Source organism: Belonocnema kinseyi, chromosome 7, assembly GCF_010883055.1.
Source record: "Belonocnema kinseyi isolate 2016_QV_RU_SX_M_011 chromosome 7, B_treatae_v1, whole genome shotgun sequence".
Lineage (NCBI taxonomy): Eukaryota > Metazoa > Arthropoda > Insecta > Hymenoptera > Cynipidae > Belonocnema > Belonocnema kinseyi.
The window spans coordinates 138,257,029-138,284,851 of NC_046663.1; the positions used below are offsets into that span (position 1 = coordinate 138,257,029).

Here is a 27,823-nt window from a genome sequence, read left to right on the forward strand (position 1 = left end):
TAATCCAAGTAGGTTTGAAAGGGGAAGATTAGTACTTTCAAATTCCATATTAGCTTTTGTGGTAGACATTTTTCTTGTTCGGTTACATAACCTCAAAAACAGCTAAAAAAATGCGTTTATTGCACTTTTAGGTTAGGATATCTTGAAAACTTGACGTACAGGAGCAATTTTGAGCTCGCATTCGGATTCAGCGCATCAAAATCCTTCGGAAATGTTAGGTCTGGTATCTGGTTTTAAAATTTGTCGGCCTGTGTAATTAACGTTCACGCGAACCAACAAGGAACACTCCTTCCCGCTAAAGTAACCCTCTCGCGTTCATATCCCAAAAACTACTACTCCTCGTCCTTTGTTTCCCGGCATCCTTTCTATTCTCACGCATGCGCATTCAAACTTCTAGATCATTCTATAAAATTATAATGTAATATCAAATTAAGAATTAAATTTTAGTTTATAACAATCGGCTATCCTATGCGAAGTTAGGTCCTCTAAACTTGTGGTTTATTTTCGACGGCAGCTTAATACAAATAATTTCATTTCGGTGTTAAATTTTACGACTCGTAATATTTTAAATACATGGGCGTCTTTCGTAATCGCTTGGGTTTTACATAGCTATTATCAATTTTTTCTTTGTTCACTATTTTCGATTGCTAAATTTGAATTCTCGCTTTCAACATGCTCACTCTGTTTACAATTATATGAATTTTCACTGATGTTTGACTCATTATTACTCTCATTCTCATGCTCAATACCAATAACGACGAATGGCCCTTTATAAGTCGACGGAAGCTTTGCAGAGAACCCTGTGGCAATAGGATTTCCCTTGAAAAATACAATATCGCCTATATCATATTTTACAGTTTCGGTTCTCTTAGCATCATAATAAGATTTATTCTTCGCTTCTTCTGACAATATTTTCTCTCGCAATTTTTTTTGTAATTTGTTCGGGGGGGGGGGGGGGGGGGGGGGGGGTATGTTTTGCAGGCTGCTGTAACTTTTCTAAGTTCGCCCTCGTAAAATCTGGGTATGTAACTTAATACAGCTTCGAAGGGACTGATACCAAGAGACTTATTGACAGTAGAGTTTAAATCGCGTTTGATTTTCTAGACGTGCAAATCCCAATCATTTGTATTTCCATTTTGGGTGGCAATTTTCATTAACAGAATAATTTTACTTTTCAGTCTCTATCAATCCGTTCGCTTGAGAGTGGCTACTAGAATTAAGCGTATGTTTAATCCCATGCTTAAGACAGAAACTTTGAAAACTTTCAGACGTGAAAAAAGTCCCTCTGCCGGTAACTAGATGGTCCGGCGCTCCAAACAATTCTACCAATTCTTGAGTTTTCGTTGCTGTGCTAACATCAGTTACATTTTTAACAGACTTTAAACTTGCGAATTTCGTTGAATTGTCAATGAAACTAATGACATACTGGTTACCACGAGAGGTTTTAGGAAAAGGTCTTATATGGTAGCAATGTACAATTTGAAAAGGTCTACGACCTGGTGAATTAAGGTGCAATGCCCGTTCTTTCTTTCTAGCTTTATTCTTAGCAAGAATATACTCCAAACAATTTCGAATGTGCATCTTTATTTAAAACCTTAGTGCCGCAAAATAGAACTGCTCCGTAATTCGACTGAAAGTTTTATCAACTTCAAAATGGCTATGTAAGTCATGATACCTAATAACTATAGATTTTCGCATATGTTTGGGAGCATAAAACAATTCTTTTACTCGAGTCCCCTTTTCGAGTTGATTATAAAATGAACCGTCTCGCATAACCTTGTCTTTCATTAGCTTCGTTCTCTCGCTTTCAGGTTTTCTTAGAATCTCGATAATCTCTAACGCTTTTTCATCGCTTTTTTGAAAAATTAGGACTTCATCGTCGCGTGTATTAATAGTCAAAATCTGATCTTTGATCTCTTTGGAGTGATAATTTTCTACTGGGCCCTTTCGATATTTAATTTAAAACGAAATATCATTTAACGCACTCTTCTATCGGGAAATTTGAGGATTTTGTATTTTCCATGCATTCAGATTAGCTAAACATTGACAGTTATCACGAATTTGATTCCGATTAAAAAAACCCTTAGGCGTCGGAGAGCCCACGCAATTGCAAGTAACTCAAGACGACTTAAGTGAAAAAGTCGTTCTGACTCAGTGGTTGTTCTGCTAAGAAGATCCTAAGGGGTCTTCTTGCCTATCATCTTGTAACAAAAGCGCACCTCTCCCCGCAACCGACGCGTCTGTGTTTAATTCTGTATTCGCGGATTTGGGATTGTACATTTTTAAAGCAGGTTTTTTTTACGAGACTTGCTTTCAGGGATTGGAAAGACCCTTCCTGCTTATCATTTCAGATAAAGGATTGTTCCTTTTTAAGAAGTTTCGTAAGTGGGGCCACGATTCTATAAAAATGTTTGAAGAACCTTCTGAAGAAATTAGTGAAATCGCCTTAGTTCATGTTGGGTATTATGTCTCGGGAAATCTTCTGCCGCTAATATTTTTCTTTCACCTGGCCTTAATTCTCCGTCCCCAAAGATATATCCGAAGTATTTTACTCGCCGCATTCCGAACCAACATTTACTTAAATTCAGAAATAGCTTCGCTTTACGTAGTGAATTAAGAATTTCATGTAGGTTTTTATATAAATCTTAATCCCAAGTTTCTGCAAATACACAAGTATTATCAAAGAAAGTTATTGTGATACCCCTACTTTGGGTAATCCCTAAAACTCTGTGCATTAGTTTGGCAAAATACATAGGAGCATTTACCAGACCCTGTACTTGAAGATATCTTCGACGTGCTGCTCCTATTCTCTTCTTTGGCTGTCTCCTTCTTGATTCCTGTTGTTCCAGTATTATTTGTCGGGGTTCTGTGAAGAAATGAACAGCTGCTTTTCCCACTTGCTCTCTTTTCTCCAATTCGCTGACGTATCGAACTATCCAGCTTTTCAAATCGTAGTAATTCTTGAAGAATCTCGTCAGTTGTAGCAAAATTACTCGAAATCATCAGATTATCAGCATCTTTCGATAGTAAGCCTGCTGCTATCTCATCACGGATATCACTCACAGATAAATCAAGCCCAAAATAGAGCCATATTTTATCTAGAACCTATTCTTGCACCGTTTCACGAGCACTTTGTTCACGAGCTGCCATTACACGCGTAACCTTGCAGTGACACTTCACGTCAGTACAAATGTTGATTGGAATGCATTTGCAAAGGCTTCGAAATCTCTTAACGCAGCTGATTTTGATATTAACCACTTCACTGCGGCTCCCCTCAACCGCGCATTGGCAACACTAATTGTCATTTCATCTGTCCACTCGTACACTGTAGGAAAGTTTCTAAGTTCTCGTAACCAAGAACGTGCTTGTTCAGGTGTTTCCATTCCATGGAATTCGCGAATTAAAGCATTGGGGTCTCCGATAATCGTCTGTACTCCTCTGCCTATCATTTCTTGCTGTTTCTGTGCTTGTGCTGCTATAGAGGTATGCAGTTGTAATAACGCGCCCTCTATCGATGAAAGTGCGCGTACGACGCCCTCTGCAATACAACCTGTTCCATCGTGATGCTCACCACTAGAGGCGCTCCCAGTCCTTCGTGGTTCCGCCAAAGCATCATCCTTCTGAACATTTTCTAGCGTCGCCCTCAGCCGATTTGCTTTAGCCAAGAAGATTTGTTTTTCTCTGGCCCTTTGGACCCTTTGCCTTTCAACCTCGGCCTCTAACTCCTCAATCCTTTCTTTATCTTCTGATACATGAGATATATCTATAATGACGCCATCTTTTCACGAGTCACTACCGTCCGCGCACATGGAATTCGTCTTAATTCAACTCGCTCGCCATCTCTTCTGATTTGTTAGCAAATTAATTATCTTCCTAAGTATAGTTTTCAATGACGAGTAGGGCAGATATGTGTTGAGCGATTAATTAATATAAAAGTAAAAGTTTAATAATATTTCAGAAATATTAAATACATTAAGTTTAATAGCGCGGAAATTCCGGAAAGGTTGTGAGGTTATGGTGGAGCCGACAAACGGACGATCACGTTTTAATCAATTTCTCAAAGACGAATCACTGCGACACTCAAGCTTTGCTCGAAACTAGTCTTGACGACAATAAGTAAAGTTCACACGAACCAACAAGGAAGATTCTTTCCCGCTAAGATAGCCGTTTGTTCACGCAGCACACTGCCCAAGCTGTCGCCTTCATAGCCCAAAAACTACTACTCCTCGTCCTTTATTTCCCGGCATTCTATCTATTCTCACGCACGCGCATTTAAAATTCTAGATCATTCTATATAATAGTAATAATAATATCAAATTAAGAATTAAATTTCAGTTTCTAACATTATTATTTTTAAGATTTACGGAAAAGGAAACGAGTGGACAAAAATAGATTAAAAAATGAATTCATTATATTTTTTAATTAATAATTTTTATAAATTTTAAAATATGCTGGATGTCTAAGAAAATGATTCACTAAAAAGATATTTAATAAATATGGACGCGTATTTTTTGCAGACACGGGTAATTTATTTCCTAAAAGCTAATTACTTTCAAAGGTGTTTACGATTTTTTACAATTTCATGATTTATGATTGAGAAAGTAATTAGAATTGTGCGTAATTTGAAACCAATTTTTTCAATGGATCTCCACGTTTCAAGGCCCCCAGAATCCGAAAATCAAGGTTTTACGATGGATGAGTTCGTTAATCAGCCATTTTGGATACAAATTTAAAGAGTTATAGCATTTTAGAAATTTTTGGGACTATTTTTTATATTTCAAAATGTTATGTACGGCTATTCATAGATCTTAGAATGCCAAAAAATTGATCCTAATGACTTTTTTCGATAAAAAGAACATTCTTAGAGTTATAGCATTTGCAATGTTTTATATATAAATCGAAAATCAAAATCTTAAGCCAAACAACGTGGAAAAATTACCTCAGTAACGAAAAAAAAGATGTAAAAAAACCTGTTTACAAATTTTTGTCGAAACTCGAGTTCGCAGCGCGAGTATCACGATGAGAATGTGTCAATCAAAACTTATAGAGATTTGAGAAGCTTAATCCTTAACTATACTTAATTAAGTAAAAAAAACTCAAAATATGAACACGCATATAAATACTGCGATCTGAAAGAGATCTTTTTTATAGTTTTATTCAAGCATTCCAAATCCAAAGAATAAATATCCGAGCGCCAGGTGTAATTATGTCCGAGCGCGAAGTGATTATGGCTATGAACTTAACTCAATATTTTTCAAAATTGCTTATACGCAATTTAGAGAATTTTTATTTTACCACACTAATCATCTGAATCTTAAGTTTCTTATACAGACCATTCTCTTCTATTTTCAAGTTTCCATATGTATCAGCAATCGTAATTTTGTATGGTAACGTTACTCTTTATTCTCTCTTTAAAGTAGCACTAATATATGCTCTACATAGATTGTGAATATCTTCATGATTTTATTTTGAGAATATTTAGTAATTATTTATTATATGTACATATATCAATCAGTGTTTTTTGAAAGATATAGATCTACAATATTTGACTTCACGGCACATTCACTGTGCTCTGGTAAGAAAATTGGTCCTGTGTATACACGTTGGTCCCAATCCAGATATAGCGATAACCCTTAATTGAAAAATGTGATTGTACAACAAGATCATGAAAGATACTTTCGGTAAAATCATTACTTATTGATATGAACTGACTAAAAATTTAGTTTTTTCAGTCTTTAGTCCCTTTCTACAAAATTAACATTTACATTTATATCTTTCCTTATAATTTAAATCAAATCAGAACTTGAATAATTTTATTTTTAAAGAGGGGTATGAGTTCGTAAAAGCAAAAAGAGAATTAGGCAACTTCAGCGAATCTAGCGCTGTTAGAAATTAGAAAAATATAACCTAATTCATCAAGCTTGGCTTAAACATTCTAATTTAAAATCTATCATATTTTTTATTTTGGATTCCTAAACCAAATTATCGATTCGCGCCTTTTATATGGCTTTTTTTGAAATTACAGCTCTTACGAAATCTAACCTTATATTGGCTTGGTTCAGAATCTCCTTGTTATTTCTGGCTATATGGCCCGCCGCCGTCCGATACATGCGCGCAGGTTTTAATAATAATATTTATGTATTATTAAACCTTATTGTTCAAGTTAATATTGTCATTGCGGTTTATTAGTCACAAGCAACTCCAATTTGTGCGAGGGGGTTATGCACTGAGTAATTCTCCTGACTACTACGTCGAATCGAACATGGGAATCCTTCTGTGATTCAGTAGTAGTCTCTAGCGATCTCTGAGCAAGCTGAGTAGTCTTAAGTAGTAGTATTGGGAGTATTTGGAAAATCCGAGAGGAAACCGAGGCAGTGGTCTCAGCCGTCTCAAAGATCTTGTTAGGTTCGGATATGCGTACCGAGACGTGCGCAAGATACTTTTCTTTTGGATTTTTAAAACTTTAACTAGCGTCAAAAGGAAGCGGATAGGGAGAGAAAATAAGTGAAATAGTGGATACAATTTACAACAATTTGAACTGTCTAAGGGTTTGTTTTTAAAATTAAAAAATCAAACCTTTAGAACGTTAAAACACGGTTTTGTCGAAATAACTTCCAGAAGAATTTTTATCTTGATTTTATATCTGGGATGTGTCACAACTGTATTTCAATAAAAAAAATCTTTTCTTTGCCGGAGCCTTTTTTATCAAAATCTATTAAAAAAATTTAAATACCCAGTGTTTTTGAACACGAAGCTAGATATGAACAAAAGTTACCAAGACAAAATTGTTTCTTGGAAAAATTTCTACGAAAAAAAATTCTTCATATTTTTCAATGTTACTTCGTTTTTTCAAAAACTTAGTTTCTTTACTTCATTATAAATTTCTTTTTTCTTGTTCTCGATATAACTATTTTCAGTGCAAAAGCAAGAAATATGTTCATCCCCACATGTTTTTTATTACTTGAATGTTTTTATCATTAGCTGATAACATTTAAAACATAAAAATATATCTTCAGATAATTCGAAGAACAGAATGTTGTCTGTTCTAATTTTGTCAGTGGTATCAAAGAGTAAAAGCGAATATTTACTTCTCAAAATAAAAGAATCAAGATTTGCAATGAAACGAAGTGAGAATAAACATGCGAAAATTTTGTATTTTATAAAAAAAAATGTATAATACATCTCAGATACAAAATCAAGAAAAGCATTGATGGTTTTCGTACCTTTGGGTTGAATTCATCTCAATGGGACCGTGTAAAAGTGTTTCTAAAGTTTTTCATTACCTGTTCTTTTCAACTAAAAATAAAATATCTCCATTTTTCTTCCTATTATTATGAATATAAGACCTGCAGTTTTCTACTTTTACTATTATTATATTATAATTCTTTTTTTAAAAAATGAAGTGAAATATGATAAAAATAACAATTATTCTCTGTTGAATTACTCTCTCGCTCACTCCCACTTATTTATATTTCAGTCGAAAAGAGACAAACGACAGCCGCCCGTGGCGAGTGGCGGCACTTCAGTCATGGTAGGATTTCCCAAAGTCTAAAATATTTTTATGTAGTGTAAGAAGTAGTCACAGTGGTCATGGAGTAGTACGTTCAGCGGTCTTTGTAGTATTCCGTTAGTCTCTTTAAGTAGTTCGGCAGTAGTTTGCTATTTGACTTCCGGAATTCTAGGTGCACACCCCCTCGAATTTGTGAAGTATGATGGTCCTGAAAATCATTAAAATAATTTTCACATCACGTCAAATGTGAATCTTCAACATTCGTATTATTTAAACAACTATGTTTTTAAATTTTTTACATACCCACATTTCAGACACAAAAATGGCAGAATACGTCCCACATAAACTTATTGTTGTTTTTTTTGTCGTGTTAAAACTTGGCGGAATTATGGCCCTAGCGGATCTGCATTACTTCACTTAACCATAGGTCCATTTATCAACCGGTTTTCTATATACGTGGGCCTGAAGTTTTCACTTTTTCAGATGTTTTTTCACCTTCACGTTAGTGTAACGTCTTTTAGGATTATCCGATTGCACTTTTATTATAGTGGCTTAGAAAGCTCTTTTCATTTACTTTAAGAATATCATAACAATTTTTTCATTTGGAATTTTTATTCTTTTTTCAAATCAAAATTAAAAGAGCATTTTTTGAAAAAAATGCTACTTAAAAATTTGTCTTAAAAAAAATATTTGGTCCACACTGTTTAAAGTCACGTAGCGGAAAAAGTGGACTGGAAATCATTTCGTGGATAAATTTAGATCCTTACGCTCGAGGGGACCACATTTTCAACTGACTTGTGCATATTACGAGTATATAACCATAACGTGGTACCCTCATGAGTAAAAATTTCAATTTGACTACAATTATTTTCAGCTCACTTTTTCTTCTACATTACTTTGTAGAGCGTAAAAAACAAAAAATATAATGAATAGGATAATCCGAAAAGAAGTGATACTAACGTGAATATGAAAAAACACTTCAAAAACTGAAACCTTCAGGCCCCTGCATATTGACAACCGGTAAATAAATTGACCTATGGTTTGGTGAATTAATGTAGACACACCTGGTCGAATTGTGAGAGAATAATTTTTACATTGGCGACCATCAAATAAAAGAATAAATATTGTCTATTTCAAATTCTTGAAAAATCTAATTTTCTCTGAGGCGTGTACCCTAAAACCGTTTTTGTCGAAGAAACAATGTTCTGATTGTTCAATCGTTAGTTAATTTTGAGGTTTTTATTGTAATGTTGATTTCTTCATAGCTAAAATGATAATAGTTATAACATTAAGCCATATCCTTTTGGGGCGAGCGTGACTCATTCTGCTCTAGTTATGGGGGGGGGGGTGATTCTTAGGTCAGTTTAGAATTCGCGTGCTGTTCATTCATATAACACGTTCGTTCCACAATACTGCTCCGACCCAGGTCGCTGATCACTCTCTCTGACAAGCATCCCAGACGAAGAGCTTCACAAAGTCATTATGTTAAGCTCTCCACTGGGACCTATTAGTGTCACTGACACTCTTCATTATGCATTTCTTATAAACTATTTGGCGCCAGACTTTTCTGTCCTGTCATTACCTCTTCAGGTTCCTTCAAATCCACGTATTTCCTCATGCAAGGTCTTCTGTTTCTATTGCTTTTTATATTTCTTTGAATTGCAGTCTCATTCACACAATCGAACCACTCTTTTCTCTGCCTGCTACTGGGTACGCTACCATTTACCTTACCTCAATATACATGTTTCGTCAGTCGTTCACCTTTCATTATCTCAACATCAGTGGCGTCGCTAGGATTTGACCAAGGGGAAGGGGTTCATATCTGAACAGAAAGTGAGGTACTACTTACAGGAAAAAATTAGAGTAATATAGTAAGATATTACATTTCTATATATTATTTATTATTGTTATATTATTTCTATTTCAACATTGTACTATAGTTTTATTTTATATTCCACTGGTTTTAATTATACAATAAATAATAGACCAATAATAAATGCATTTTCTATTCAGCTAGTTCAGTCATTAATTTTATATTTTAATCTCTAGGCGTCGCGGGTTTTTCATAAGAACATTTAGTATATCCTCAAGGTTCGGTGATTGATTTCGATGTATATTCAATAAAGCTTTACCATTCTGCTGGATTGAGACAATTGAGACAATGAGAAAAACAATTCACTAGCTTTTGCTTATATCTACACCAAACGAGCGTAAACTGTCCAAAATGATTTGAGCAATACCTCTTCCTGTCATGGCTAGAAGTGGAACGAACTGAAGAAAATGTTCATTTACTCTACACTTATTACTGTGAAAATAACGAACGCACAAAGATAATTGTTCAATGCAAGAAATGTCATTTTGTTTCATCAGCAAAGATCACAAAACAGCTTGAAGTATTAACTTCTTTCACAGTATGATTGCGGATAACGTCATTGCACGCATCAAAAATTTCATTTTGTATAGTCGGACTTATGTACTGCGCATTCTTATTACTATTTTCTAACATTTTCTTTCAATCATTATCGTGTCTACGGCGATAGCGCAAAAGAGCTTGAAAATTATTGTCGTTATCATCTGGTTCCTCGAATACATCTTTGATGAGACCGTCATCTCTCTGACCTCGCATAGGACGACCCTGCTTTCCACAAAATATCACCGTTTCAATTATTGGTGCTAATTTCTTCCGGTTGTCTAATATTTGGCGTTTCTTTTCATTATCCAATTGCACATCAATTCCTTAATTTCTTCCAAATATAAAGTCGCAGAGTCCTGCTGCATTCTCGGTAATCTCTTTTTGATACTCATATTTCTCATGTTTAGAGAATCTTTTCAGTGCATCTTTCCGTTTATCGAAGGGGACAATGCAAATTTTAACTTTAAGAGTAAAAGTGTGATTATAACTCTTCCTGGTTTAAATAATTTGTGCAAATAAAATCTAGACATTGATATTTTTTACAGTTTACGTTACAATTACAAAAGGATTATGAAGGTTTCAGTTTTTTTTTTTTTTTAATTTTTCTATTACTTTATAATCAGCAAGTATTTGCGCAAAGATATAATTAATCTAATAGCATGTTTTGAGTTATATTGGAAGAAATTTAGATAAAAACAATATTATTATGGAGAAAATTTCTCTTACGATTATTTTTGTTAATGGCATAAGCAAATGTATTATTTCGAAATTTTTCGACCGAAAAATTCTTTTTTTTTCGATGCCAGTTCTTTAAATTGGGGACTTTGTGATCATTTTAGCAAAATTGATAATAGGTTAATGAATTTTATGATTTCTTTAACTAATTTAATCAAGGATGCGGTAGCAGGTCATTTAACGACGTAAATTTTCATTTCTTTCAATGCTTGTGTTTTTCATTTGGAACTTCACGATAATTTCAGCAACACTTGTAATTAGTTGACTGACTTTATTTTTCAATTTAATTAAAAGAACACATTATTCGGGCACTTGTCGACAGTTATATTCGTTTTCTTCCACTTCCGCTCTTTTACTTAGAAATTGCATGGTAATTTCATCAAAACTCATACTTATTTCATACATTATATGATTCTGTAACAAATTTAATGAAGAAATGTATTATTCGGTTATTTCACGAAATAAACCATTCACTTTATTTTTCGATTTCAGTCGTTTCAGTTATTACTAATCCGAAAATGGATTATCATAGACAAAAGCGGAAGAAAAAGGTAATTCTACTAGATACTGAAGTAACAGCCTTGTCAAATGAATAGAAGCAATGAGAGATTAAGTGAAATGAGAGATGAAGTGAAAAAACGAATTCCTGCGTCCATAAATGCCTGAATACTAAATGTGCTTACTAAATTCGTTTAAAAAAATGATGAACGTATAAAATTATAATGAATTTTGCAGAAATTATCATAAAGTTCCTCATTAAAATAACCAGCATACAAAAAATTAATATTTCGGTTAAAATTTGCCTGATAAGTGGATTTGTTCATTATATTTGTTTATATTGAAACGAGAATTACTCTTTAGATTAATTTCATGTATTTTAATATTATTTTTATCAAGAACTCTTACAATATAACTTTAAAAAAAGTAAAATTATTGCAAAATTTAGAAAACATACTTCTAGAAAATAATTTGTTTATAAGCATTTTTTTATTAATTATACCATAATGAAACAACTTTAACTAATGTTGCTCTATGAATCGTAATTGATTGTCATAATTTTCCTATTATTAAAGAGTACCGGGAACGTCAAATAGAAAAATGGTCATATTTGTTTGTTCATTACAAAATTGAAAAACTAGATAAACACATATTGAAAAAAAAATTTATTTATATTTTTTTAATTGGTTGAAAAATATATGTTTAAAGTATAAATTATTTTCCATGAGGCATTTGGTATTCTTTTTGAACAATATTCTTATGGCAATTCCCTTTCATCTCACAGCGCGAAACATTTCCGTCAAATGAATTCTTAAAGAGCAGAATAAGCATGCCACGTTCAACGAAAAAGCCAATTATATTGAAAACGAAGATTTCTATTTCCTGATGTAAGAAAATTAAAGTTTGTTTCTGATATCCACACATTCTTCAAAATATCAAATTTTTGTTCTCCAAAGAAATTTGATTGACATGAAATGATCAAATATCATTGAGAAATACAATAGCGTTTGTATGAACGTTTTCTGAATATCCCAACTCTAAATCTTCCTCATTGATTGTTTGAGCACACGGTTTTTTCGTTAAGTAGTTCCACATGAAAGTGCCAGCAGATCACTTGCATGACATTGTGTTGCGTACAAATAAAAACTGAAATGATTTTAATTTTTAAATATTGATCATTGACATGTCCGTCAGTTTTGCTCGTATTCACTCAACTGATCCTTCTCGACATATTTCCTATGGCAGTTTAAAAGTGTCTACTTTCAAGCAAACGCAAGACTTTTCGGCTTTCCTTTCCAATCTATTTAATTAAATTATGTGCCGAGAAAATCATTTGCGAAAATGGGTCTAATTTCATTTTACAATAAGTACCATAAATTACCTGCTGTTTATGCTCTTCTATAAACTGAGAAATTTTGGCTTTAGCGTTTAGGAAAATAGATTCAAAATGCTAGTTGTTATTACGGTTTCATTATGTGAAGATTTTCTATAGAAATATTTTCAGGCTTAAAGTTGAAATTATTGTGGTTCACATTTTGTGTTTTGGAAAGGAATAGTTTGATGAGGGTTTTGAAAACTTGCTATTACGGGGACACCTCATTACCTGCGAAAGTGGGCGGGGAAGTAGTTTAGGAAGAATATATATATAGGCTAAACGGAGGACTGAGACGATATACAAAAAGGAAGTAAATATGTCTTCCATCGTCATGGTGTGTGGGGGGTGGGGGATTCTAACACCCAAAACCCCCCCTTAGCTACGCCACTGCTCAACATGTCCAAAGCATCAGAACAATTTTTCTTCACTCTTGTCTAAATAGTGTCTCATATATACCAAATTCTTTAGAAATTCTCTTATTTTTTACTTTCTCCATTAACTATTAGTTCATTAGGTGTAAGTATAAAATTATATATCGCCATTTTAGTTTTACCTGATTTATTTTTAGTTCTGAAAATGGGACCTACCCTGCTGATAACCTTCTTATCCTCCTTTATATGCCTGTGTATCTCTCCATATATCTTTCCGCTATTAGTGAACTACGAAAATATGCGTACTATGAGATTTATTTGATTTTTAAAAATGATTTCCATAAATATGAATTTTTAATATTTTACATGTCAGAATATATTAGTTTGTTGAGCGCCATCTAAAGTATCTAAATAAATCTAAATAAAATTAGAAACATGTAAAGGAGGTTATTTGGCTACAGGCCTATGATAAATTTTAAAAGATCACTAGGTGAATACATACGCACGACTAGCTTATTATTGGAATACGGAAGAGTGGAGATGTCAGGGGTGACTTCACACTACAAATGAATCAATTCAATCAATTTTTAAATCTTCTGTAATTTAGCACAAATAAATTCGAGTACAATTTGGCCCGAAATCAGTTACGAATCGCTTTAAAATTAAATTCGAGTACAATTTGGCCCGAAGTCAGTTACGAATTACCTCAAAATTAAATTTTCATGTCGAAATGTGCCATAGCTCTTATATATCCGCTTGGCATCCTCCACCTCGCAGTACCACGTGACATAACAGTGAATCAGCGGGCAGCGAAGCATTTACCCTCCGCTGAGGTGAATTGGTAGGATCCACTTCTGGAAGGATATAACTGAATGTTTACGTTCTCAGACGGTGGATATAAACGTAGTTCCAGATCAATTAATGATCTCCTCGGATAAAAAAAATGCAAAGTAAAATCCCGAACACTGATCACGTATTCTAATATTAATATTTTTGTGATGAATGTAGATCACTCCGAAACTAATCGTCTTCGCACTGAAGTGACATGGCGACCTTAGGTTAGGAGCACGTGGCTATGCTCTGACAATTCACTGACCTTATACAATCCCGGAGTCACCGCACTAATATCGCGCCTTTCCAGATCTTCCTTGATTCGTAGGTCATTATTTCGCCTTCCCTTAGAGAAATCCGTCAAGTCGTTAAAGACCTGATCTAATTTATCATTGCAACTAAATGCCTGCTCGAGTTCTTCCCTCGTTTCGGCAAAATCTTTCTACCCTCCGACTTTTGATCTTTGTCGGGTTGGTCCGCCACATCTAGCGGACCCCCCGTCTCCTCACAAATACTCCGGTTAAGTTTTACTTGATTGTTCGCTATAGTAATCCCACAAGTAGCTAGGGAAGTAAAGGTCCACCCCTGCAGAGCCCCACATGCGGGGGTAAGGTCTATATACTCTAGAAGGCGATCTAGTATCCTAGAGACACCATTTGAGACCTAACACCCTGGTGTCACTCAGTCCTCGGCACGGTTGTTCACGCCTTGACTTGGGGTTCTAAGTGTGTTTGGTCATCGAGGCCTATTTATTTCAGCCCTACCCTCTGTTTTCAGCAAGCATTCCCCTATTTCCACCCGGGGACGCGCCAAGTAACTGGCTCATACACGTTTGTTATCTGGGTACTTAACAAAAACTGTCATGACTTGGAAAATTATAATACCCATTATGATTTTTTCAAACTTGTAATAAATAATTCACATGCAATATTTACATAATAATAAAACGTCCGTATATGTTGGGTTTACCCTTAAAGTCATGGGAAACTTTAAGAACAAACATTCGTGCACCAGTTATGTGAAGGGGCAAATAACGATATCCGGTGCGAAAATTTTTAAAGAGAATGTCATTCTGGTCAAATCCTCTTATCAACTGTATAGTTCTTGAAGCGTCTAAATATCGAAATGGCATGGAAACATATGTACTGTCAATGGTTCCAGTTAGAATTAAAACATTGGTATGAGCATGCATATTTTTAGCCTAGCCAATATTGACAAATATATTAATCTTTATTTTTCAGCACAATGGCGCTTGCAGAAGATTTTATCGCCCGCGCATATCAGGTGGATCTCTATGAACGGGCAGTAAAAGAAAATACGATCATCTATTTGCCTACAGGAACGGGAAAGACATATATAGCTGTCATGGTTGTCAAAGCATTGAGTGCTTCTATACAAAAGTTAGTCTAATACTTAAGTCATAAGACAGTTATAAATTTCCGTAGATGCAAGCCTCACTATCAATTGCCAATCAAATATACGTACATAGGTAATACGGAAAAATTGTTAGGAAGATTGCTACTACAGATATTGGAAGCCCATATTAAAACCATGTAACACTTACTCGAATTTTTAATTGATATTTTTTTCTCAACGACTAGCGTTCATACGAAATGAGATGTCAAGTCAAAAATTTGAAAAATTAAATAAAACGCACTAAGGAACGCTTTTAATGTCTTAAACATTTTTTTTCAATCTAACAATTTCTTATCATAAAAAAGTTTTTCAGTTACTGCCTTTCATTTATTATCCCAAAATTTGAACTTGATGTCACATTTCTTGTCGACGTTAGATGCTGAGAACAAGAATCTCAGTGAGGTAGGAATCAAGGACATTAGAAGGGGAACGGGTTTTGCGCCATCATCTCGCTCGATGTTCGAAATGCCTTGAATACTGCGTAGTGGAAGTTCATTATGAAATAGCTAGTATAAAAGAAGATCGCATAAAGCAAGGATTATGCCAATACTTCGAAGTTCTGATGAAAACAGATTCAAGGTTGTGCTCAGCGATTTAATTAAAATTGTCAGAGTTATGGTGCGTTTGCCTACGAAACTCGAGGGGCTGGTCACTGAAATTTTATGTAACTTCTGGACTTACGGAAGTTCCTGTGGCGGTCAGTTGGAATCTCTGTCATCTATTGCATAATTGTCTTGGTTAGTTCTTTAATAGTTCAAGTTAGTCTCAATAATAAGGTCCCGGAATCGACGGCGAGAGTTAATTCTGGGAATCGAAGAATCGACGATAAGAATCGAATCTAGATTCCCATTCCAACAATTCCCTTACTTTTAAAAAAGTCTGCCATTATTTAAAAAGTGATTTGAATTCATTAATTTCAAATCAGACGAACAATTAACTGAATAATGTTAATGTAAATTTAAATGAATAATAAATTTAATTTAATAGTTATTATCAATAATTTGGTGATGTGCGAATAAACAATAATGCATTCTAAAGTTTTAATATTAGTTTTTATTTTTACAGATTATTAGAACAACCATAAGAGAATATTTAAAATTCAAAGTAATAAAAATGTGACTTATTCACATACGAAGCTTTTGAATTTTAAAGTACCCAAATTTCTATATTTTATAGTTTAACGTAACTCTAAATTTTAACAGCTAAAATTAATTTGGTTTCCTCAAAATTTTATTTGCTTAACATCAAATGATACAGTATCGCGTTCAGGAGTATTATAGCACCTACGAACCTAGCGATCATAGGTAAACATGAACTCACTTCTCGAAGGAATAAGATTTTTTCCATCATTTTCCTAAATTTGTTCAGCAGTTAAAGTAGAATCATGAAAATTGCTAAAAATCAGTAACTATATCGGTCTATCTCAAATACTGAGTTTCTATTCGTCAAAAATAATTTAAGTGGGAATGCTTTAATGCGGCATGTAATAAACTTTCCAATGTCTTTTTAAAAATTATTATATAATATTTTGTTCCGAAAATATTCTGCTAGAAGTTATGCATGTTTTTAATCGCCAGTTTTTTTAGGTATCCTTATAATCCTAGGCGGTACTGAATCCTTCCCTAATTTCGATATTTTTCTAACGATTCTGACCTAGAGTTTCATTTATTTCCACCTTAGAAATAAACGTCCAGATTTATTTCTGAGGCGGAAATAAATTTCAACATTATAACTAAATGTCGAAATAAATTTGCACCTAAGAAATAAATTTCCTCCTTAGAAATAAATGTGAAATTTTATTTCTATCTTAGAAATAAACTGTCAAATTTATTTCCAGGGTGGAAATATATTTTTAAATTGTAAATAAATGTGAAAACAAATTTACACCTCAAAAATAAATGTGAAAATTTATTTCTATCTTAGAAATAAACTTCCATTTTTTCTAAGGTGGAAATTGATTTAGAAAATTAATATTATTTAAACAATATGTGGTATAGCTCAAAGATAAAAAAATGCCTCATAATAAGCGATAATTAACAAATATCTTAAAAAAAAATATTTTACTCAAAATTTCCTTATTGTGTAATTAACTACATAAATAATAGCTTTTCACTCTTCAAAGAGGAAGCAATTTTTTAAACAAATAAAAATTCTTTAAATGATTACAAAATATTTTAAACAAGAAGTTCTACTTTTAAAATTCATCAATTAAAGAGTATTATAAAAGATATTGATATTTTCAGTAGAAATTTGATAAAAAAACTGCTATTTTACATTTTTCGGGCAATTTTCCAAGCACAATAAAAGAGTATTGGTGGGATGATCGAAATTAAAAGCTATTGGGTAAAAATTATTTCTTTAAAATTCCTTAAGAGGTTACTATACTTTAATTCACGAAAAATTAAAAAAAAAAGATGGGGGGGGGGGCGATCACAACAAATTACTTATACTAATCTCGATGCATATATATTTTTTTTCTGTAAAATTTGTATAATAAAAATTCGTTTACATATTTTCACATTTTTATTAATTTCATTTTAAATTTTATGTTTAGATATTGGAAAAAAGTGTATCGAATCCATTTAATTATAAACATTTTAGTTTTATAAGTTTAGTTATATCAAAGTCATAATGCTTATTTCGCGTGAGGTCTCTACGAAGTCTTCGTTATTCCGGCGGCAATCATGGTTAGTCTGATTTCCTGATTTCTGAGTGACCAGCACCTCGACGAAACCCTTCTTGATTGGCCTTAGCTGCCCACCACACAAACTGATTTTTATTTATTGTATGAAATTAGTCTAGTTATTATTCTGCAATATTTTTCAGGCCGTATAGCAGACAAGGAAAACGAACGATCTTTGCAGTTAATACAATACCACTTGTGAGTCAGCAGACTGAATACCTGGCTAGACACACTGGTCTAAGATCTAAGGGTTTTAGCGGGGACATGCAAGTTGATTATTGGACTAAGGAAAAATGGTTAGAAGAAATCGAGGAAACGCCGGTAGTAACAATTTATATAAATAGATGTATTCAATAGTTTAGGGTGTTAGAATTGGCTCCCTTCGAGCCAGGGTAAATAATGTCAATAATCGAACAAATGCGAAAAGTAGGCGATTCCATAGATAAGTAAGTAGATTTGATAAGAATCGAATCAATCCTTTCTTCTACCGTTAATGAGAATAAGAGTTAGATTTGTTTTTGTAGATCTGACGGTCTTCATTAATTAAAAGAATAAAGAGAAATTATTAGAAAGTTCGTTTATTAAAATGCTGTCTTTCTGACGCTTCGGCAGTGGTAGCCGAAACGTCAGAAAGACAGAATTTGACAGAATTTTAATAAACGAACTTTTCAATCATTTCGTGTTATTCTTTTAATTAATGAAGACCGTAGGACCTACAAAAACAAATCTTACTCTTAATTATATACGAGTGTGAATTTTGCAGTATGAGCTAGATTCAAGTCAAACGGGAGAAACTTTCTAGCGATTTTAGAAATTTATGCGTAAATTAACATAAATTACCGAAAATCTTCGAAATTTTATAATGCCGTAAATTACGATAAATTGTAGAAATTTCCAGTAAATGAGGGTGCCGAGAATACATGGGTATTGGCCCCATAGTCTCCACTAATGATACTGGTGCCAAATTAAAGCTCGTGTTCAATATATCAAATTTTATAATGGACCCACCTTTGTAAAGTTCAGCCGTAAAACTTTTTCCTGACATTTAATGTTAAAACTCACAATAACAGTAAAAGTAATGTGTAGGGCCAAATACGTCAAGCGTTCCCACCTAAAATAATTGTTTCTTTTTTATGGGGTTGAAACTTGGCCTAATTATGGACCTAGTGGATCTATATTAATTCGCCAAACCATAGTTCTATTTATAAATCAGTTGTCAATATACACAGGCCTGAAGTTTTAACTTTTTCTGGACATGAGTCCATTATTGTTCATTACTGTCACTTTAAACAATTGAATAGAACAGTAGGTTGCTGCGCCCACACAATAACCCTCCATTGGTATCTTTGGTATAGAAGTTTCCAACAAGAATCAAACTTCCAGCAGCCGACTTCAATAATATTTGTGTTGTCGCAGAAATCTCGAATGGCCAGCAATAACCGTCATCTAAAGTTTAGACGTCACGGCACATCTAAGCCGAATAACACAGGCCGACAAATTTTAAGGCCAGAGACCAGACCTAACATTTCCGAAGGAGTTTGATGGTATGAATCCGAATCCGAGCTTAAAATTGCTCCTGTACGTCAGGTTTCCAAGATATCCTAACCTAAATGTGCAAAAAACGCGTTTTTAGCTGTTTTTGAGATTATGTAACCGAATAAGAAAAATGTCTAACAGAAAAGCTAATTTGGAATTTGAAAGTACTAATCTTCTCCTTTCAAACCTACTTGGATTTATTAGGATATCTTTATTTTTCACCAAAATATTGTCATTTGAAATTTTTTATTTTAGCGTTTTAACCCATTAACGCTGAGGTGTTCAGATTTATACAACGCATTCTCTATTTCTGACGGTACGATATTTTTTCTTCAAAATATTATCGCAGGGGTTTTCGAGGGTTACCTTTCTATTGCCGGTGTCAGTTTTTTGTTATAACCCCTAGAAGATCCAATATGGCAGCCACAATTTAGGGCTTTAAAAAAGAACAAGGAATCGCATATTGATAAAACAATAGAAGATGGACAGCGCGGAATGCTACTGCGCACTCTGTGTGCATTCTAATGTTCACATTCGCTGTATGTGCACGCCGTTCTATGGCGCAGATAAGTCTTTGATCCCTAGCTGGCTCACTGAGCTGGCGACGCTTTTATGACGTGTTAAGCGTAGGTGATGAAATTCGTTTTTTGCTACAAATCTTTCCGTGTTAGAGATCACGTTTTAGTGGTGGGCTAACGGTTGGATGCGTAGGTCATAAAATTCTTTTTGTATTTGAAATCTGTCTAGCGGTTACATTTCGTGTCGATCGTGATTTTGGTATATAGTGAGTTTTAGCATTTCCACGTTACTGTTCATTATAAGAAAAAAAGAGATTTCAAGAACTCCTTGCGCTAAGAAACTTAATATGTATTGTCACGTTTGTGGAAAGTATGAAACGGAGATATACCGTTGATCAATTAATGTTTCGATAAAAACGTCATACTTCAACTGTTATGGGACTTCAATGAAAAATTTGGATAAACCGTGGGTACCAACCTCAATTTGTCATTCTTGTAGATTAAATTTGTCAAATTGGGAGGATGAGAGTACCAAGACGCAGGCTTTTATTCAACCACCTGTTTGGCGTGAGCCCAACGATCATGATATATGCTTATGCAAAACAGAAGGTTTTTCTAAAAAGTATTTGGAGAAGCTTGTTTACTCTGATGTAAAAAGTGTTACACAAGCCAAGATTGGTATTAGAAATCACTCTGAAAACAAAAGTGACCGATCAACTCACGAATCAATGGATACTGATGATCCTAATGCAACTGAAGATTCTTCTTGGGAAGAATCAGATGATGAAAGTCCTAAATTTTTTGACCAAGACGGATTAAACGATTTTATACGTGACCTTGGTCTTCCAAAAGATAAAGATGAGCTTTGCGCTTCAAGACTAAAAGAGAGGAAACTATTGTTACCCGGCGCTAGAGTAACTATTTACAGAAATAGAGAAGAAAAGTTTATCAAGTATTTTTCAATGGAAAGTGGGATTGTGTATTGCAATGATATCGAAGGACTCATTAATTTATATAGAATAAACTTATATACGCCAGAGGATTGGTGTCTTTTCATAGATTCGTCTGCAGAAAGTCTTAAAGCAGTACTATTACATAATGGAAATAAGTGAGCTGCAATTCCAGTAGGTCACTCAACTACACTGAAAGAATATTATGATACTTTCCAAATACTCCTGATAAGAATAAAATACAATGTTCATAATTGGCTTATTTGTGGTGACTTGAAAATTATAAATCTTATAATAGGTTTACAATAAGGAAACATTAAAAACCCTTGTTTTCTTTGCCTTTGGAACAGTCGTGCAAGGGATGAACATTGGATAACGGAGAGGTGGTAAGACAGATTAGAGTGGACAGTTGGTCAGTATAATGTTGTTTATGAAAGTCTTGTTGACAGAGAGAAAGTATTATTGTCACCACTCCATATAAAACTAGGGTTAATGAAGCAATTTGTAAAAGCCCTAAAAACCGAAGGAGAATGTTTCAATTATATCAGATCTACATTTCCGCATTTAAGTGATGCCAAAGTTAAGGAAGGTAATTTTGTTGGGCCTGATATAAGAAAACTTATCAAAGATGATGACTTTACCAAAACCATGGCCTCTATTGAAAAGGATGTATGTTTGAGTTTCAAAGATGTTGTACAGAAATTTTTAGGGAACAATCGAGATCCAAATTTTAGAACTATTGTATCTAGTGTGTTAAAGAATTTTAAAAGATTAGGTTGTTTGATGAGTATGAAATTACATTTTCTCAAATTTCATTTGGATTATTTCCCAGAAAATGCTGGAGCATTCAGTGAAGAAATGGGAGAACGCTTTCATCAAGACTTTCACCAAAAAGAGCAAATTCTAGAGGATTAAAGCTATTATAATCATCAGATAACAAAAATCTACCGCTGAATACCTATCTCAAGGTCAATAAGATAATCCTAAAAGAAGTTTCACTAATGTCAAGGTGAAAAAGCACCTGAAAAAGTATAATCTCTAGGCCGCTGTATATTGACAACCATTTGATAAAGGGACCTTTGGTGTCGCGAATTAATATAGGTGCACTAGGACTATAATTTAGCCAAGTCTTAACCCGATAAAAAAACGATAATCATTTTAGGCGGAAACACTTGACGCATTCTGCCCCACAAATTACTTTTACTCTTAGTGTGAGTTTTGACATTAAATGACAGAAAACAGTATGAAGGCTAAATTCTACAAAGTTGGGTCCATTGTAAAATTTCATCTACTGAACACGAGCTTCAATTTGGTAGTAGTGTCATTAGTGAGGGCGATGGGCCCATTTTCGGTACCCTCCTTTATAAATTACCGAAGTTTTCCAGAAGTTTTAAATAAACTTATATATTTCCAAAAAATTCCCGGAAGCTTGCGGCACTTTATTGGTAGTTTGTGGCAATTAACTAGTAATTTATGGTAACTAATGTTTTTGGGTTGGTCTAATCACTATTCACAATTAGTCTGTCAAGTGTCAACTTTTAAAGCCAGTAATGAGGTTATGCTATTCCAGCACTCCGAAAAAGTAATTTTAGATTAAATGGCTCGAAGCGCACAAGCGCAGTAGCTAGAAGCAGTGATCTTGTTTCAATGTGCCGAAGTGCAGCATGTGTTACAATTTAAAAATTAAAATACAAAATTAGTGGTCCCTCAATATGTATTTTGAAAAAATGTACTTCTGTTTTAAATTGTGACACTGGGAAGGTCTTTGAAATTTCTCCACTCGTACAATTAGATTAAGAAGTCTTTAATTTTCTATGTCTTAATTTGCTTTGAATAATTAAGCTTATTTACAAGTTTATTTTTAGATTTTAGTCATGACAGCGCAGATATTCGTCGATATTTTGAATCACGGAATAATGTCACTGGACCGAGTAAATTTAATCATATTCGACGAGTGCCACAGGGCAGTTAACGATCATCCTATGCGTCAGATCATGCAAAGATTTAAAGAATATCCTAAAATAAATTTACCTAGGGTACTTGCATTGTCCGCTACACTGCTCAACTCTAATGTGAAAATTGATAAAGTAGAGCAAACTATTGAGGTACGGTACATCAATAACAATTAATAAGTGGTCTTAAATTGAAGTATAGTTATTTCTTCACTATGATTAATGTAGTGAAGGTCTTTACCGGTTTTTTGATGTTCATCAAAAACATCAAAAAACTGGAAAAGGCCTTCCCTACATTAATCATTGTAAGTACTGTAAAAAATCAAAATATTTATTTCTTTACATATATCTTAGTCATTAGAAGTGACTTTCCAATCCAGAGTAGCATCGGTTCCATCAACAGCATGTGTAGCTGGATATTCCACAAATCCAAAAGAAAGCATCGTATTGCACAGTCCACACAAAAAAAGCCCACTTGAACCAGCAGTAAACACAATTTTAACTGAAGCAGTAGAAATACTGAAAGTTGTGAAACTAAGTCAGCCTTCGGATAATAATGATTCCAGTACCATATTTAAGCCAAAGGCCAAAGGTGAAAAGTTGATGAACATCCTTAAAGATATTGACGAAAATCTTCAACTAACAGGTAATTCAAATCGTTGATTCGGAACAAGAATAGTTGTTGCTGCGCCATGTCCTCTTTAACAAAATATACGATCATTCATGAATAGATAATTTAAAACTGAATTTCAATTCAATGTAATGCAAAATAGTATTGTTCATAATCACGAACAAATTGTAAGATTAATCACCTTTACATAGGATACAATGATTGTTTCTAATAAGCAATATTCCAGGCAACTGCATAGTAATATTTAATTGAGAAAATGTGTCACTGGCTCTTAATTCCGATTTTTATTGACACATTATAAAATAAATATTCATTTTCACATTTTTCTTCATAAATAAACATTCTGTGTCTCATAAAAACATTGAAAAATACTTTTTAAAGTCATAGAAAATCCAGGACCATTATAAAAGTTAACTTTTCTTCTTATTATTATTAACATCAATTATAAACAAAGTTCACAATTAGTCACTTTTGGCAAAAAAATTATTTCCTTCATTATATCATGTTCTTTACAACTGAATAATAATTTCCCATTAAGATCACGTGTAGTTCATTCTCGATTGTTATTTTTACTAACAAATTGTGAGATAAATTTTCCACTGTAACTGTTTTTCACCAAAAATATGCTGTTTTTACCCTAAATTGAATTTAAGAATCATTATGAAGTAATTAGAACTTTTTAATTAATTTGATAATTTCTGAATCTATTTCTTGTTAATCTTTTATTCTTTCTTGACTTGAAGGTGAAAGTTGCATTATAGTTGACAAATTTTCCTAATGGGAAATTAGTAAGGTAAACTGACCATTACTGGGACAATTAGGAAAATCTAACCCACATAAACACAATTTTAAAATGGGGATTTGGAATTTTTTGTACAAAAACGAAGTTTGGAACATATCCTAAAGTGGGACACCAAAGAAGCCAATACTGAGACAAGATAAATCCAATGGGGTTTATCAAAATAAAATGGCACAATTTACTTATAATTTATTACAAAATACATGAAAAAGCAAGAATGAATTGTGATTACCCTTTAATTATTTATTCCAAAAAAGTTGTTTGAAGTAGTTTATTGAAACCTCTAATTCTTACACCAAATTTTCCCAACTGGTTAGATAAGTAATTTAACAATAACTCATCAATTACATTTTTAAATAAAATTAGTAATTATGCATTAAAAATTAATAGTATAGACTAATATTATCGATTTACTTGTAAATTAAACTGTGCGGTAGTAAATTTTGAATTAGAATTCACCTCAATTCAAGTTGATACATAAATTTAAAAATGTATTGAAACAATTTAAATTATTTTTTCGTTACAAATTTTATAGTTTGTTAGAAAATTTTATTGACTGAAAAATCTGGTTTGATTAATATTTCAACTATTTTGTTGAAAGTTCGTCTTTTTGGTTCGAAAATGTATCATTTTTATTATAAATTACATGTTTCTTTGAGAAAAATGCAAATTTTTTGTTAAAAATGATAGTATTTAGGTCGAAAATGCATAAATCAAATTGCTGAACCTTAACCGAAATAGATTAACTTTCAACTACAGTTGCATTTTTGCTCAAGACATATGAAATTTATAATTAAAAAGATACGTTTTCGAACCGAAAAGACGAATTTTCAAGAAAATAGTTCAAATGTTAATCAAAAAACATTTTAATGTCAAGAAATAAAAAAATCTTTTAACCAAACTGTTGAATTTTCAAGTAAAAGAGATGAGTTTTCTTCAAAACAATTATATTTTTAGTTTGAAAATATAAATTTTCAACAGAAAAGTTAATTTACTTAATTTATATTAAAAAGTATATAGATAATATTAATCTTATTAATATTTCATATAAATCTATAATATTGAACTTTAATGTATATTCACTAATTTTTGTTGAAAAATTAAATTTATTAGAAACTGTATTACATTACTTACCTAAGCAGTTGGGAAACTTTGAGGTTAGAATTGGAGGTTTCAATAAACTACTTTAAATAAATTTTGTAGAATAAATAATCCATTAAACAGTAAGTTTGTGTTTTATAAACAATATTTTTAATGTATCACTAAAATAATACTGCGGCATTTAATTAAAAATACGGCGAAAGTGACTGTCTCAGTAATGGAAACGCAATTTCGCAACTGACGTTCAAGTGTCCGAAACTAAGACAGTCAGCGGCAGCTCGTCTCGGTTTATGCAACTTCGCCCAAAATTTGTCCAAATACGGGACATTAAAATATTCATAAGTTATCGAATAAAATCGCTAATAAAGTTATGAATTTCATTCTTAAATGTATTAAAAATGTGCAAAAACATTACTTTTTCTTTTAGTGTTGGAAATTTTAATAATACAATGCTGTAAAAGTTATGCGGAAAGTTTTGAAATAAAAAAATGGCATTTAGGACTCTTGCTCACGTACACACGATTGTTTATACTAATTTTTGGTAAACGAGTTTTTTATTTATTTTTTATTTTTATAAAGCCCTATAAGTCTAGGCACTTGAATCTGGGACAGTGTACACCGACTTTTTGTGCAGTTAAAGTATACTAAGCTGAGCCGTGGTAGTTTTTGCCTTCTTAAAACTTAGAATGTAACTACATAGTGGATTAATCCCCTAGCAACCTAACCTCAAATTTTATATTTGAATGAAGGTTTATTCATATATCACAGAAAGAATGCATTCTAAAATTAATAAGTCTTGGCCGAATTTTGTAATATTTAATCTAATGGTGTGAAAATATTATTTATTTTTATATTACATGCAATTTCAGGGAAAAGTGTGAATTTTTGCAATTTATTTATGGGTAAAAAAACAAAATTTACCACATACCTTCGGCACTGTTTCCTGATAATTTTATAATAAACATAGACTTTATCCGATAAGCTACATTTTTTATTCCCGATTTTTTTTCTTTGACGCCAGGCCTGTTCGAAGTCACTTTAATCCTCAATGGTTAAAAAAAATCACCGCATACTTTTGGCACTGCTTCCTGAGAATTTTTTAATGAACATAGACTTTATCCGATAAGCTATATTTTATATTCGCGATTATTTTTGTTTGCCACCAAGCCTGTTCGAAGTCACTTTAATCCTCAAAATCCAAACAAACTAGTAAAAAATTTATAACAAGAAACTAGAGTCAAATTAAAGACGCAGTGTACCGACTTTTTGAACGGTCAGTTCAGACAATGTATTTGGACGTGTTCCGCAAATAAAGAGGGTTTATAAAATCAACAAAATAATAACACGGTATTTGTAACAAATAGAACTTATACTTTATTCAATGTTTCATCGTTAAATTCCAACCTAATTCTCGGAATCTAAACTTACTTCGAAAAGGTAGATTTCTCCCTGGAAAAATTCAAGAATAGGAATTAATTTCGAGCTAATTAGAACTATTCCGAATCATTCCGATATCTGTATCTCAGTCAATGCGAATCAATCCGGAAAAAGTTTTGAATCTCGTGTTTTAAAAAGGGTTAAAAATTAATCCGAATCGATCGGATTATATTTGCGACTTATCTGAGTGAATCTGAACGAGTTTAAAGTAAATTATCAGTCAGAATGAATCAGAATCAATCTAGGCCCAGATTGATCTAAGCCGAATAATCAATCCGACTAAATCCGAACACTGATTCAATAAACGAGATTCCAAATCTTTCAGATTGGTTCGGAATGAATTCTTATCCGAAACTTTCGCGAAGGCTGTGCTCGACACCCCATGATAGGAGATTTTTAATTACTTATAAGTTTTAAACGATAACCTAGGATCGAGTTAAATGGCCGCTCTAATAATTCAATTTAACTACTTAAATAAAACTGGAAATAATATCTAACAGAATACAAAATCTAACATCATATATTCATCATCATCTAATTTCACAGATTTTGTAATATCCTAACCTAAAATCCTTTTAATCACACTCAAAACTTATCCGGTTCACAACCATGATCTCAGAATTCTAATAATGGACGAAACCTATCCCCAAAACTGACCATAGCCTTACATTACTAAATTAGTAATGACTTAAAACTGGTCATAGTCTCAATTATTCCGTTAGTAATAGCTACACGAAAATCTTCATAAAAACTCGAAACTTAATACATTTCATAGGCTACATTTCTGACAGCCTAATTTCGGCAAATCAGTTAAAACCGAAACGCAACGATAAAGGACCCCGTCCAGAATGCATAAGACAATTTATTTCGGTGGATTTGGTTATAACTCTTTAATTTTGTAAGTTATCAGGACCGAATGAAATGCACATAAAAAAGTTTCCAAGAAAATGGACAGTTTTCATGCTATCCGGCGCCAAGCATTCAAAATCAGAGCATAAGCCCAGTTTTAGGGTAGCAACACTTTAAAATAAGATCATTATCAAGTGCATGTGTGCCAATCATATACT

General features: G+C 33.0%; 1 protein-coding gene across 6 annotated transcripts in view; it reads left to right on the plus strand.

Moving 5' to 3' along the window:
- LOC117175984 (endoribonuclease Dicer) overlaps nucleotides 1-27,823 on the plus strand; it is a 357,463-nt gene that overhangs the window by 84,437 nt on the left and 245,203 nt on the right. For 5 of the 6 annotated variants that reach the window (XM_033365884.1, XM_033365883.1, XM_033365887.1 and 2 more), the window contains 4 exons: nucleotides 14,975-15,133; nucleotides 17,976-18,153; nucleotides 22,702-22,941; nucleotides 23,143-23,434. In XM_033365884.1, coding sequence (XP_033221775.1) covers nucleotides 14,979-15,133; nucleotides 17,976-18,153; nucleotides 22,702-22,941; nucleotides 23,143-23,434 — 865 coding nt within the window. In that variant the 5' untranslated portion in view covers nucleotides 14,975-14,978. Of the gene's footprint in view, nucleotides 1-7,477; nucleotides 7,532-14,974; nucleotides 15,134-17,975; nucleotides 18,154-22,701; nucleotides 22,942-23,142; nucleotides 23,435-27,823 lie in introns of all 6 variants that reach the window. The other variant, XM_033365885.1, reaches the window with a different exon arrangement.